Genomic DNA, 15,743 nt, shown 5'->3' with positions numbered 1-15,743 from the left:
TAAAGTAAATTTTCCATATTTTTCTAGCGTACCTTGTAAGCTACCTGAATGCTTTGGGAGAAGAGGGGTTTGAACAAAGCCGGTAGATGCTTGACAATTAACATTGACATTATTCTTATGTAACAGGTAAGTTTTTGCTTTTCTTTTTTAAGGCTTATATCAATATATTCATTGTGTTTAATGCAATTCCAATTTGCAAAATGTTTTGGTTGTAATTTTTGTAATCCAGTATTGTAAGTGGAAAACATTGGTTGTTTTATGTCAATTAAGCTAAGAAATATTAACTTTTTTATCAATATGATGTTGAAGCCACCACTAGAGATGTCTAAAAAATTCAATTCGGACTGTTCGCAGAATTTTCAAAATTTTTTGGTTTGATACGAGTTTATTCGTGGTGAATCGCATTAAGAAACGGCTATTTTCTGGTTGCAGAGAGCATTTATAGTGGTGTAGAACACTGTGCCTTGCATTAACACGCATAGGGAGTCTTCTGTGGTAGTGAAATAATACTGTGAGTCAGTATGACACGCAGATGACAGGAGCTCTTAGGCTCACTGCACACTTCACTTATTTGGGCAGTTATGGGAAATAATTCAAGTATGAACTCAGCCTTACAGGTCAATGTTAGCGCCAGGTATAAAGAACCTTGCAGAGGCCCAAGATCCTACATCCACCAGCAGCAGCAGCAGCTAGACCTGGAGCAGGTCCTGAAGCAGCAGGTGGTGACATACTTGGACAGCACCCTGCCACCCCAAATTGAAGATCCCCTGCACTACTGGGCAGCCAAACTGGATTTTTAGCCGCAACTGACAGAGTTTGCCTTGGAAAATCTGTTCTGCCTGGCCAGTAGTGTGGCATCAGAGTGAGTGTTTAGTGTGGCGGAGGCCATAGTTACCCCAAGAAGAACTCACCTGTCCACCCAAAATGTGGAGAGACTGACCTTTGTCAAGATGAATCAGGCGTGGATCAGCCAGGATTTCCAACTACCAATGTCTGATGCATCAGACTAGATCATCCATGGTGCCACACCAACACTTTGACAAAAGAGACCAGTTTCTTCTGGCTACCTGCCTTAGCTACTATTATGATGCTACCATCCGTCTGGTTTCACACATCTGATGCCAAGTGCTTCTTCTTTCACCCACCATCTTTAGCTGGTACTGGTATTGCCACCCACCTCCCAACAATGTCAACGGGTCACTTTGTTTCTCCTGATGCTGGTGCCACCTCCACACTGTCATTGTGCCACCCTGTGGCCTGCTACTGATGATGCTGCCGTCACCTCCACGCCCTGTCATTGTCCTACTCTGTGGCCTCTTGATGCTGCTGCTGCCACCTCCACACTGTCATTGTGCCACCCTGTGGCCTCTTCCTGATGCTGCTGCTGCTGCTGCCATCTCACCTATGTCATAAGGCCAATCTGTGGACATCTTATCCTGTTCCCAACCTCCCCACTTCATAACTCGGCCACTATTTTGCCTTTCGGCCTGGCTGACATCATCATTTATTTGACCCTTCTTCTGATTTGTCAGAAGTAAGGAAAAATGAGACGCACAACAGATCCTGTCTGTGTAACAGCTGTAAGGCCTGTGTCACATGGGGGGGGTTATTGTTCTGACGGATCAGTGGAAGGGCAAAGTAAGGCTACTTTCACACTAGCGTTCGGGTGTCCGCTTGTGAGCTCCGTTTGAAGGGGCTCACAAGCGGCCCCGAACGCATCTGTCCAGCCCTAATGCATTCTGAGTAGACGCGGATCCGCTCAGAATGCATCAGTCTGGCAGCGTTCAGCCTCCGCTCCGCTCAGCAGGTGGACACCTGAACGCTGCTTGCAGCGTTCGGGTGTCCGCCTGGCCATGTGGAGGCAAGCGGATCCGTCCAGACTTACAATGTAAGTCAATGGGGACGGATCCGTTTGAAGATGACACAATATGGCTCAATCTTCAAACGGATCCGTCCCCCATTGACTTTCAATGTAAAGTCTGGACGGATCCGTTCAGGCTACTTTCACACTTAGAATTTTTTTTACAATATAATGCAGACGGATCCGTTCTGAACGGATCCACCGTCTGCATTATATGAGCGGATCCGTCTCAGATGGATCCGCTCTGAACGCAAGTGTGAAAGTAGCCTAATCAGTTACGTCAACACAAACTTACTGCTTCAACCCTTTCCACTCTGTGGGGGGGGGGGGGGGCTCTACTTGTATAAGCGTTAAATAGAACAGGTTCTGTAGACATCTATCTGTTCATATAGTTGGTCCAACATATGAAGGGTGAAATTCCAACAGGTGGAAATGTCGCATATCAGCCTATATTGGGGGATGCTGTTCTACCTCTGCAGCTCAAGAAGGGTGTGCTTTGCGGTGTATGAGTGGCTGAAGTGCATGCAAAGTTTCCTGGCCATTTTTAGTATGTCTTGCAGATGGGTGGAAGACTTCAGGAAACACTTGACAACGAAATTGAACACGTGTGCCATGCAGGGCGCATGGCTCAGCCCTTTTTTACTCAGCGTCGACACCATGTTCCTCACGTTGTCGGTCACCATGGTTCCGATTTTCAGTTGTAGCGGAGTAAGCCAGGATTAGATTTTTTTGAAGGCCTCGGAGCAGTTCCTCCCCTGTGTGACTCCGTTTTCCCAGGTAAACGAGGTGCATAACAGCGTGACACTACCGTGCCCTGCACATGTGGTATGCTGGAGGGGCACTGTGATTTGTCCCTGCAGTGGAGGCTGAGGACACAGTGGAGGATGAGGAGGCAGAGGTGAACATTGTCGCAGAACCAATGCAGTGAGAACGTGGAGGCGGAAGCGGAGTCACTTGGCCAAGTTGCTTGTGTGTCTGGGCATGAACCACATTTACCCAGTGGGACGTAAAGGACATATATTGTGCTTGACCGTAGTTACAGCTCCACATGTCAGCGCTGTTGTGCACTTTGGCAGACTCCGACAGGCTCAAGGACTGGCCCACCTTCTGTTCTACGTATGTGTGCAGGGATGGTACTGCCTTTTCCACAAATAAATGATGGCTTGGGACTCTCCACCTTGGATCTGCACAATCTATCATTTCTCTGAAAGGTGCAGAGTCCACCACTTGGAAAGGGAGAGATTGCAGCACCAGCAAGTTGGGTAGGAGCACATTCAGCTTCTGCACCATTGGATGAGTGCATGCATACTGTTGTCTCTTGGCAATCGCTTCGGTGTTTGATTTCTGACGGAATGACTGATAAGGAGTAGGAGGAGGAGCAGGGGCATCAGGACCAGTAGAAGAAGGGAATTACAGACAGCTCCCTTCGACTGAGGTGGTGGAGCCTTGACTGCCTGAAATCGGGTGCATGCTACTGGGTGATGCAGCGGTTGCCACGGCAGGCTAGACCACAACATCGGAGCCATGGTTCTCCCAGGCCACTTTATGGTGATGCTGCATATGTTGACTCAGGGCTGTGGTGCCAACATTGGCACCCTGGTCACACTTCACCTTCTGCCCACAGATTCTACAAATGGCCATGTTCACCTCCTCCGGTGGCTTAATGAAAAACTGCCACACCGCCGAGTAGGTGATTTTACCCCCAACACTACGCACTGACTGACTGCTACCGCTACTGCTTCTGTGAACCCCTGCACCACTACTTTCCGGGCAGGTATGGTCCTGCGAAGTGAGTGGTCTATCCCGGGCACATTTGGCTCCCGACCTCCTACTGCTGCCACCCTGCTGACTACCAGCCACGCTAGCGACTTGCAGACTCCTCCGCTGCCTCACAGGCAAGCTGCCATCCTCTCCTCCTGATGATGATGAAGCCCAGCTCCCAAGTGCGATCAGCTACATCATCATTATCGAGTACTGTCTGCACGTCACTGATGTCCTCCTCAACGGTCTCTGGGTCAGGAGCCTGACCGCTCACAACACCAGCTCCCACTCCACTCTCCTCATCACTAAGTGCCTGCCTACCGGAGGAAGCGGCAGATGTCTCCTCCACATCTTGGCTGGCCAGTAGCTGCTGACTGTCCTAAAGTAGCTTGTCCTCGCTATATAGTGGAGCTGAGCCCACATCATATAATACTTCTTTGGCTGAGGGAACAGAAAAGGACAGAGGCAGGTTTAGGACAGGTGAGGGCACAGGGCCTTCTCCTGGGCCATACCAACTAAGGGTTGTGTCTGATGTCACTTGGGACGAAGTGGATGACTGAGTCAACCATTCAAGAACCGCTGGGTTGCTGGTCAAGACACGTCCGCTAGATGATACCGGGAGCTCAGGCCTCTCGCTGAGACTCCTGTTGCCACGCCCCCTTACTCTGCTGCAACCTGTGCCCGCGCCAGAAACATTTAGGCCTCTGCCTCTCCCCTGTGCAGGACCTGTCACTTCTCTGCCTGATATACTGTTAGATCAAATAAATAAATAAAAAGGAAATTAAAAAACCCCAAATAAGTCTGTAGTTTTCTCACTTCACCACACAAGATGTTGTTTTTTTTTACTAATACACACCTATGAAGGCTTTAGAACATATAACTGCACCGCTGAACTGCAAATAATATATATTTGTTTGCCACTAATACACGCCAAAAATGGCAGTAATTTTCTCACTTCACCACACAATGGCTAATACAAGCCAAAAATGCTTTAGAACATATAACTGCACCGCACAAGGGCAAATAAGACATATAAATATTTCCTTGTAATAAACCCTGTTATTGGCTGTAACACCACAATAACAAGAGCGGTTTGCTGGAATTACAGAGCTGTATAATGGCAATTTGGATCCCCAGTCAGTGCAGCAAGGTGTAATAGGATTGTTCCTATTACCCAAGCTGTAACCTCCCCTACTGAACCCTGTTCTGCTTCAATACTGTGGAATGATTCTTCCCTATGCTTTCCCTACACCTGGAATAATCTTTCCCTGAACTTCTAAATCGTTTTTTTTGGCACAATGAAGTCTTTCCTACCACTGTCCCTAGCGCCTGCTGACATCTCTCCCTGCACTAAGAAAATGGCTGAATCCAAGATAGCTGAGGCTATTTATAGGGCTGTGACATCACAGGGCTGGCTGGCTGCTGATTGGCTGCATGCATGGCATTGTGGGTGATCCCTTGTTCCCAGAGTTCCTTGCTCCATGTTCTAACACATGCAGCAGCCATTTTAGGAAAAAATGTGATTCGTTACCACAAATCGTTAGGAAATTCAGATTCGGTACAAATATAATTTTTCCTGAAATTCGGATCGAATTCCACTTCGTCAACTTCGATTTGCTCATCTCTAGTCACCACTTGCACTCAATAGCTAAGAGCGTAGGACTAATAACTTGTAGCTCACCAGTTAAAATATACCCCCTTCCCCAATGATCCTATGCTGTCAATCCCTCCTCATTCTGGGGGCCATCAGGGATCAGAAGAAAAGGTGGCAATACACTTAATGGCGATATGCTGGTCTCAGTGCCAGTTACAGATATATTATAGCTATCTAACCTTGTGTTTACCATCTGTTGCCGATTTGTATATTGACTCCTAATTTGACCCAGCTTGTTTTACTCATCTTCTGCTTACTACCTGTTATATTGATATCTGTCTTTGCTAGACCACCATTACTGGACCTTGGCTTCTCTGACTACCTTCCAGTATATTCATATATGGTCCCACATGTCTTTTAGCACTGTAGCCTTATATAGCATCATATAGAAAATAGATTCTAGGAATTCTGTTTTATGCTACTCCGTGGATTTGCATGTAATATTCCATACTCCTTCCTCTGCCAACCCCTCCATCTCCTCCTTGATTAACAGGGCCAGGCAAGATGACTATGCAGGACCTCAGATCTGGGGGCATCGCAAATTGCTGTTCTTTTATATATTTTGTTAGTTCATGTTATGTATTTTCATGTTTTAACCTTTATTCCAGCCAAGAAGGTGATACCGTGAAGGTAATGGTTGGCAATTTTTTGCCAGAAGAGGGTAACTACCCTGTTCCTCTCCCTCCTGATAGGAATGGTCTGGTACTGCTTCCTGCCAGGAGTGGAAGTTCCAGTTTAGACAGTGAAGAGAAAGGAAGCACATGCTAGAGCTTCTATGCCAAGGAACCATATCCATTTTTTTTTACCCTGTGAGATCATCACTCCAGATAGATCTTCAGTATCCAGATAACAGAGTGAACAGCAAACGTACAGCTTTACAGACACTGTTACAGGGGATGGACTAATGTTTAGACACCTATCACCTAGAGTAACCACCAGATCATACTAACTCCTAGCCTGAATCTTATAGTTGACACCTATATCAATAAGTACTTGCTAGTGCCAATCTATTGACATTTAACCAGCCACCACAACTCCTCATCTGGTGCCAGAATCTATACATTGTACTTAATACAGCTGGATGCGCAACAAGTTATTTTTTGCAATAAGTAAAGAGAGACTTTTATATGTTTACTTCTGGCCTGATTTTTCAAACCACATTTCCACTGCACTGATCCCCAAGGACCAATGGCCTAAGGGAGTACACCATGACACAACATTTCATCAGGGCCACTAGCTCTCTCCTCCTCTGCACTGGCTCCTCAGAGGCTTGCTGCACCTGTCAATCAAGTAGGAAAGGGAAGGGCTGGCAGAGTTGGCAGAGTAAGCAGGTGGAGCAAGAGAGCAGAGAGTGGCTTGGGTCTGATCTTAACTGCTAATTTGGACATGAAAGTACTTTTTCTCCAGCATAAAGCACCTGAGATAGTCCCACAAGGCATTATGTATGTATATTTTTTCTCTACACCAAAAACTTAATGCTAGGGTTTGTGTTTTTCTTTGATATTTTTTCAAATGTAAGATATTGCTGTTTAGAATTGAGTGATGAATATTGGCATTTACCACTACAGAAGTATCTCTATTTCAGGAGTGTAAACAGACATCAGAAGACTCCTGGGAAACAACCAGAGTGTAGCTAGAGGGGAGCACCTGGGGCATATGAATCTTAAACTGAATCTCAGGCTAAGGCCTCATGCACATGACCGTTGTTCTGGTCCGCATCCGAGCCGCAGTTTTTTGCGGCTTGGGTGCGGACCCATTCACTTCAATGGGGCCGCAAAAGATGCAGACAGCACTCCGTGTGCTGTCTGCATCCATTGCTCTGTTCCGTGGCCCCTGCAAAAAAAATAACATGTCCTATTCTTGTCCGTTTTGTGGACAAGAGTAGGCATTTCTACAATGGGCCGCATGTTCCGTTATGCAAATTGTGGAAGGCACACTGGCGGCTTCCGTGTTTTGTGGATCCGCAATTTGCTGACTGCAGAAAACGGAACGGTCGTGTGCATGAGGCCTAACCTAAATGAAAACCTAGCCAAGACTCTGGCAACAAAGTTTAATGAGCTACTCAACTCTCCAGAAAATGCACCATTAAAGGAATAAAATTTTTATGTTCTGTTAACCGTGCACTGGCCATACTAACATATCTAATATGGTTGTATTACTTATTCTGCTCCATTTGCTCACTTTACAAACCAGTCATGTGACTTGGTTTGTTGTCTTGCAGACTAGAGATGAGCGGCAGGGGTCATATTCGAATTCGCGATATTTTGCGAATATTTTTTAGAATATTCGTCGAATATTCGAAAATTCGAAAATTTGCGATTTTTTTTTTTACTCAGAAAATCGGCAAGGTAATGATTGTGTAATATGCAAATTTTCTGATTCGAATTTTTCGGTTTTCGATTTTTTTATTGCGAATTTTTCAACTTACAACTATTAGACAAAGAAGATTATAGCACTATATTAGCTAAATTGCTCTATATTCGATTTTTTTTGAATATTCACTATATTGCTATAACAGTTTTTTTGAATATTCGTAATATTCTAAAACAATAATATATAGCAATATAGCGAATATTCAAAAAAAACGAATATAGAGCAATTTAGCTAATATAGTGCTATAATCTTCTTTCTCTAATAGTTGTAATTTTTTTCTCATCTGAAGTTCAGATTGGAAAAAAATTACAACTATAAAAAAAAGATTATAGCACTATATTAGCTAAATTGCTCTATATCCATTTTTTTCGAATATTCGCTATATTGCTATAACTTCGGTTTTTCGAATATTCGTAATATTCTAAAACAAGAATATATAGCAATATAGCGAATATTCGAAAAAACGAATATAGAGCAAAATTTGCAAACACTACTACTCCTAAAGTCAAGTATATTGCCCACAAGCTAGAAGCAGGAAGGGATCATGTGTAGAGTTGAGCGAACACCTGGATGTTCGGGTTCGAGAAGTTCGGCCGAACTTCCCGGAAATGTTCGGGTTCGGGATCCGAACCCGATCCGAACTTCGTCCCGAACCCGAACCCCATTGAAGTCAATGGGGACCCGAACTTTTAGGCACTAAAACGGCTGTAAAACAGCCCAGGAAAGGGCTAGAGGGCTGCAAAAGGCAGCAACATGTAGGTAAATCCCCTGCAAACAAATGTGGATAGGGAAATGAATAAAAATAAAAATTAAATAAATAAAATTAACCAAAATCAATTGGAGAGAGGTCCCATAGCAGAGAATCTGGCTTCCCGTCACCCACCACTGGAACAGTCCATTCTCAGATATTTAGGCCCCGGAACCCAGGCAGAGGAGAGAGGTCCCGTAACAGAGGATCTGGCTTCATGTCAGCAGAGAATCAGTCTGCATGTCATAGCAGAGAATGAGGCTTCACGTCAGCCACCACTGCAACAGTCCATTGGCATATATTTAGGCCCAGCACCCAGGCAGAGGAGAGAGGTCCCGTAACAGACAATCTGGCTTCATGTCAGCAGAGAATCAGTCTGCATGTCATAGCAGAGAATGAGGCTTCACGTCAGCCACCACTGCAACAGTCCATTGGCATATATTTAGGCCCAGCACCCAGGCAGAGGAGAGAGGTCCCGTAACAGAGAATCTGTCTTCATGTCAGCAGAGAATTAGTCTGCATGTCATAGCAGAGAATGAGGCTTCACGTCAGCCACCACTGCAACAGTCCATTGGCATATATTTAGGCCCAGCACACAGGCAGAGGAGAGAGGTCCCGTAACAGACAATCTGGCTTCATGTCAGTAGAGAATCAGTCTGCATGTCATAGCAGAGAATGAGGCTTCACGTCACCCACCACTGCAACAGTCCATTGTCATAAATTTAGGCCCAGCACCCAGGCAGAGGAGAGAGGTCCCGTAACAGACAATCTGGCTTCATGTCAGCAGAGAATCAGTCTGCATGTCATAGAAGAGAATGAGGCTTCACGTCACCCACCACTGCAACAGTCCATTGTCATAAATTTAGGCCCAGCACCCAGGCAGAGGAGAGAGGTCCCGTAACAGACAATCTGGCTTCATGTCAGCAGAGAATCAGGCTTCATGTCACAGCAGAGAATCAGGCTTCACGTCACCCAACATTGGAACAGTCCATTGGCATATATTTAGGCCCCGGCACCCAGACAGAGGAGAGGTTCATTTAACTTTGGGTAGCCTCGCAATATAATGGTAAAATGAAAATAAAAATAGGATTGAATGAGGAAGTGCCCTGGAGTCCAATAATATATGGTTAAGGGGAGGTAGTTAATGTCTAATCTGGACAAGGGACGGACAGATCCTGTGGGATCCATGCCTGGTTCATTTTTATGAACGTCAGCTTGTCCATATTGGCTGTAGACAGGCGGCTGCGTTTGTCTGTAATGACGCCCCCTGCCGTGCTGAATACACGTTCAGACAAAACGCTGGCCGCCGGGCAGGCCAGCACCTCCAAGGCATAAAAGGCTAGCTCTGGCCACGTGGACAATTTAGAGACCCAGAAGTTGAATGGGGCCGAACCATCAGTCAGTACGTGGAGGGGTGTGCACATGTACTGTTCCACCATGTTAGTGAAATGTTGCCTCCTGCTAACACGTTGCGTATCAGGTGGTGGTGCAGTTAGCTGTGGCGTGTTGACAAAAGTTTTCCACATCTCTGCCATGCTAACCCTGCCCTCAAAGGAGCTGGCATTGACACAGCTGCCTTGGCGACCTCTTGCTCCTCCTCTGCCTTGGCCTTGGGCTTCCACTTGTTCCCCTGTGACATTTGGGAATGCTCTCAGTAGCGCGTCTACCAACGTGCGCTTGTACTCGCGCATCTTCCTATCACGCTCCAGTGCAGGAAGTAAGGTGGGCACATTGTCTTTGTAGCGTGGATCCAGCAGGGTGGCAACCCAGTAGTCCGCACAGGTTAAAATGTGGGCAACTCTGCTGTCGTTGCGCAGGCACTGCAGCATGTAGTCGCTCATGTGTGCCAGGCTGCCCAGGGGTAAGGACAAGCTGTCCTCTGTGGGAGGCATATCGTCATCGTCCTGCCTTTCCCCCCAGCCACGCACCAGTGATGGACCCGAGCTGCGTTGGGTGCCACCCCGCTGTGACCATGCTTCATCCTTATCCTCCTCCACCTCCCCCTCATCCTCGTCCTCCTCGTCCTCCAGTAGTGGGCCCTGTCTGGCCACATTTGTACCTGGCCTCTGCTGTTGCCAAAAACCTCCCTCTGAGTCACTTCGAAGAGACTGGCCTGAAAGTGCTAAAAATGACCCCTCTTCCTCCTCCTCCTCCTCCTCCTCCTCCTCCTCCTCCTGGGCCACCTCCTCTTGCATCATCGCCCTAAGTGTTTTCTCAAGGAGACATAGAAGTGGTATTGTAACGCTGATAACGGCGTCATCGCCACTGGCCATGTTGGTTGAGTACTCGAAACAGCGCAACAGGACACACAGGTCTCGCATGGAGGCCCAGTCTTTGGTGGTGAAGTGGTGCTGTTCTGTAGTGCGACTGACCCGTGCGTGCTGCAGCTGAAACTCCACTATGGCCTGCTGCTGCTCGCACAGTCTGTCCAGCATGTGCAAGGTGGAGTTCCACCTGGTGGGCACGTCGCATATGAGGCGGTGAGCGGGAAGGCCGAAGTTACGCTGTAGCGCAGACAGGCGAGCAGCAGCAGGATGTGAACGCCGGAAGCGCGAACAGACGGCCCGCACTTTATGCAGCAGCTCTGACATGTCGGGGTAGTTGTGAATGAACTTCTGCACCACCAAATTCAGCACATGCGCCAAGCAAGGGATGTACGTCAAATTGGCTAGTCCCAGAGCTGCAACGAGATTTCGCCCATTATCACACACCACCAGGCCGGGCTTGAGGCTCACCGGCAGCAACCACTCGTCGGTCTGTTGTTCTATACCCCGCAACAACTCCTGTGCGGTGTGGGGCCTGTCCCCCAAACATATGAGTTTCAGAATGGCCTGCTGACGTTTACCCCGGGCTGTGCTGAAGTTGGTGGTGAAGGTGTGTGGCTGACTGGATGAGCAGGTGGAAGAAGAGGAGGAGGAAGCCGAGAAGGAGGAGGTGGCAACAGGAGGCAAAGAATGTTGCCCTGCGATCCTTGGCGGCGGAAGGACGTGCGCCAAACAGCTTTCCGCCTGGGGCCCAGCTGCCACTACATTTACCCAGTGTGCAGTTAGGGAGATATAGCGTCCCTGGCCGTGCTTACTGGTCCACGTATCTGTGGTTAGGTGGACCTTGCTACAGATGGCGTTGCGCAGTGCACACTTGATTTTATCGGATACTTGGTTGTGCAGGGAAGGCACGGCTCTCTTGGAGAAGTAGTGGCGGCTGGGAACAACATACTGTGGGACAGCAAGCGACATGAGCTGTTTGAAGCTGTCTGTGTCCACCAGCCTAAATGACAGCATTTCATAGGCCAGTAGTTTAGAAATGCTGGCATTCAGGGCCAGGGATCGAGGGTGGCTAGGTGGGAATTTACGCTTTCTCTCAAATGTTTGTGAGATGGAGAGCTGAACGCTGGCGTGTGACATGGTTGAGACGCTTGGTGACGGAGGTGGTGGTGTTGGTGGTACATCCCCTGTTTGCTGGGCGGCAGGTGCCAACGTTCCTCCAGAGGCGGAGGAAGAGGCCGAGGCGGCAGCAGCAGAAGAGGTAGCAGGGGGAGCCTGAGTGACTTCCTTGGTTTTAAGGTGTTTACTCCACTGCAGTTCATGCTTTGCATGCAGGTGCCTGGTCATGCAGGTTGTGCTCAGGTTCAGAACGTTAATGCCTCGCTTCAGGCTCTGATGGCACAGCGTGCAAACCACTCGGGTCTTGTCGTCAGCACATTGTTTGAAGAAGTGCCATGCCAGGGAACTCCTTGAAGCTGCCTTTGGGGTGCTCGGTCCCAGATGGCGGCGGGCAGTAGCAGGCGGAGTCTCTTGGCGGCGGGTGTTCTGCTTTTGCCCACTGCTCCCTCTTTTGCTACGCTGTTGGCTCGGTCTCACCACTGCCTCTTCCTCCGAACTGTGAAAGTCAGTGGCACGACCTTCATTCCATGTGGGGTCTAGGACCTCATCGTCCCCTGCATCGTCTTCCACCCAGTCTTGATCCCTGACCTCCTGTTCAGTCTGCACACTGCAGAAAGACGCAGCAGTTGGCACCTGTGTTTCATCATCATCAGAGACATGCTGAGGTGGTATTCCCATGTCCTCATCATCAGGAAACATAAGTGGTTGTGCGTCAGTGCATTCTATGTCTTTCACCGCTGAGGAAGGGCTAGGTGGATGCCCTTGGGAAACCCTGCCAGCGGAGTCTTCAAACAGCATAAGAGACTGCTGCATAACTTGAGGCTGAGACAGTTTCCCTGGTATGCATGGGGGTGATGTGACAGACTGATGGGGTTGGTTTTCAGGCGCCATCTGTGCGCTTTCTGCAGAAGACTGGGTGGGAGATAATGTGAACGTGCTGGATCCACTGTCGGCCACCCAATTGACTAATGCCTGTACCTGCTCAGGCCTTACCATCCTTAGAACGGCATTGGGCCCCACCATATATCGCTGTAAATTCTGGCGGCTACTGGGACCTGAGGTAGTTGGTACACTAGGACGTGTGGATGTGGCAGAACGGCCACGTCCTCTCCCAGCACCAGAGGGTCCACCAACACCACCACGACCATGTCCGCGTCCCTTACTAGATGTTTTCCTCATTGTTATCATTCACCACAACAACAAAAATATTATTTGGCCCAATGTATTGTATTCAAATTCAGCTGGATATAAATTTGAGGCCTAGTATTTAGGCGCTGGGTGACAGGTATGGGTTTAGTGACAGAATTAGACTTGGAAATGCACAGTAGCGTGTGTGTGAAGTTATTCTGAATGACCCTATGTGCACCTTGAATATAATATACCCTTTTAGGGATAGATTTCAAATAGCTCTGATATAGCAGAAACCACTAAATTATGAAATTGCTAAATTGGGAATTGTATTTCAACCCAGAACAAAAAATGTGCTTTGACGGACACTAAATAACTTTCCCAGCCACAACAGGACAGCGGTAACGAGAGATTTAGCGGGATATAAATTTGAGGCCTAGTATTTAGGCGCTCGGTGACCGGTATGGATTTAGTGACAGAATTAGACTGGGATATGGCCAAAAAATAACCACACTATTGCTGGTTAAATGCACTTGGTGACGGGCGCAGCTTGCTCCTGATGTAGTATATGGCCAAAAAATGAACAGACTATTGCTGGTTAAATGCACTTGGTGTCACAGCTTGACCAACCACACTACTGAGGGTTAAATGCACTTGGTGACGGGCGCAGCTTGCCCCTGATGTAGTATATGGCCAAAAAATGAACAGACTGTTGCTGGTTAAATGCACTTGGTGACGGGCGCAGCTTGCCCCTGATTTAGTTTATGGCCAAAAAATGAACAGACTATTGCTGGTTAAATGCACTTGGTGACGGGCGCAGCTTGCCCCTGATGTAGTATATGGCCAAAAAATGAACAGACTATTGCTGGTTAAATGCACTTGGTGTGACAGCTTCACCCTGATGTAGGCTTTAGCCAAAAAACAAACGCACCATTGAGGGTTAAATGCACTTGGTGACAGGCGCAGCTTGCTCCTGATGTAGTATATGGCCAAAAAATAAACAGACTATTGCTGGTTAAATGCACTTGGTGTGACAGCTTCACCCTGATGTAGGCTTTAGCCAAAAAACAACCACACCATTGAGGGTTAAATGCACTTGGTCGCAGCTTGTGCTGGCGCACCACAAGACACAAAATGGCCGCCGATCACCCCAGAAAAATGTGACTGACAAACGGTCTGGGCAGCCTAAAAACAGTGAGCAATTGAGGATCAGCAGCTCAATGATCCACAGCTGCAGATCGATCAGTTAATCAAGTCCTTTGGAGGAGTTAATCTGCCTAATCTCGCCCTACTGTCGCAGCCGCAACCTCTCCCTACACTGATCAGAGCAGAGTGACGGGCGGCGCTATGTGACTCCAGCTTAAATAGAGGCTGGGTCACATGGTGCTCTGGCCAACCCTAGCCATGCCAATAGTAGGCATGGCTGTGATGGCCTCTTGGGGCAAGTAGTATGACGCTTGTTGATTGGCTGCTTTGCAGCCTTTCAAAAAGCGCCAAGAAAGCGTCACAAAAGCGACAAACACCGAACCCGAACCCGGACTTTTACGAAAATGTCCTCGTTCGGGTCCGTGTCACGGACACCCCAAAATTCGGTACGAACCCGAACTATACAGTTTGAGTTCGCTCATCCCTAATCATGTGTACTGATTTAAAAAAAAATAATAATAAATCGAAAAAAAATCTGAAAAAATTTGAATATTAAAATTTACGAATATATAACTATATTCGAAATATTCGCAAATTTTCGAAGTGCCTATATTCGCGATAAAAATTTGAAATTCGAATATTCGTGATCAACACTATTGCTGACATCACATCGGCGGTTCACATGCTCCCCCCACCTGAGCTGCACTGCCCGTTGACGTGATGTCAGCGTTGAGGGGCAGAGTCATGGAAGGGTCTGCCTCAGTGTATATTCACGCCTCTCTCCTGTGTCCACAGCATGCTTAATGGAACATAAAAGTTTAATCTTGTAAAACCCCTTTAATTATGAGCAGTGGGATCATTAGCACAACCTGTTAAACAGGTGGAAATGCTAATTTATTATTTTTGGGGGATGGAAGTATCCTTTGCCTGCAGTTAATCCACTGCTCCTTTCTATATCATGCTCATATACATTCTTGATTCTCTTATATTATTTTACTCTATTTAGTTTTTTTTTTTCATTTTGTGTGCTTTTTTAATTTTTATATTTGTATTATTTTGGTTAGCTTCATTTTTTTGTATTCTCTGCTAATAAATATTTGCATTACTTCTCTGGAGCCACAGTAGCAAACTTCTGTTGATATATTGATTTGAATAACATAGTTGTAGATGACTTACATTTAATATCCAGGGTTACATATTGCCTTGACGGATACTTATTTGGAAAAGTAACAATGCACTCGAGTTTTGTTTTATGGTCTCTATATGAAGGAATGTATCCTATTGTAGAATTTATCCTCCAAATTCCTCGACAACGATCTTCCAGGCTTATGCTGACTTTTGAGTCAATTCCCTTCCATGTGATGGATGGGGGGCTGGAAGCACAGGTGTGATTTACTGAACAGGTGATTTTGACTGGTTCATTCTCTTTCAATTCCTCAGGTCCTGTAATTGTTGGTATAGGTGGAGTGTCTAAAAGAAAGGCATGAGATGAATAACTGTAACTCTTGGGGTCAGCAAGGAATGACCATGGGTTTACTCTTGCCGTTGGTCTAGAGCTAGTTTTAAAAGCTCATATATAATCTAACATAAGCTAACATTTTATAATTTAACCCCTTAAGGACACTGACATTTTTCACCTTAAGGACCCCGCCATTTTTTGCAAATCTGACATGTGTCACTTTATGCGGT

General features: G+C 46.9%; 1 protein-coding gene across 3 annotated transcripts in view; it reads right to left on the bottom strand.

Annotated features, from left to right (window-relative positions):
* Positions 1-15,743, bottom strand: part of LOC122929131 (B-cell receptor CD22-like) — a 63,173-nt gene that overhangs the window by 26,216 nt on the left and 21,214 nt on the right. For all 3 annotated transcript variants that reach the window (XM_044282622.1, XM_044282625.1, XM_044282624.1), the window contains one exon: positions 15,231-15,524. In XM_044282622.1, coding sequence (XP_044138557.1) covers positions 15,231-15,524 — 294 coding nt within the window. The remainder of the gene's footprint in view (positions 1-15,230; positions 15,525-15,743) is intronic.

The sequence above is a fragment of the Bufo gargarizans genome, chromosome 2 (genome assembly GCF_014858855.1).
Source record: "Bufo gargarizans isolate SCDJY-AF-19 chromosome 2, ASM1485885v1, whole genome shotgun sequence".
Classification (NCBI taxonomy): domain Eukaryota; kingdom Metazoa; phylum Chordata; class Amphibia; order Anura; family Bufonidae; genus Bufo; species Bufo gargarizans.
The sequence above is the reverse complement of the archived record's forward strand: the minus strand, read 5'-3'. Positions and strand labels throughout refer to the sequence as shown.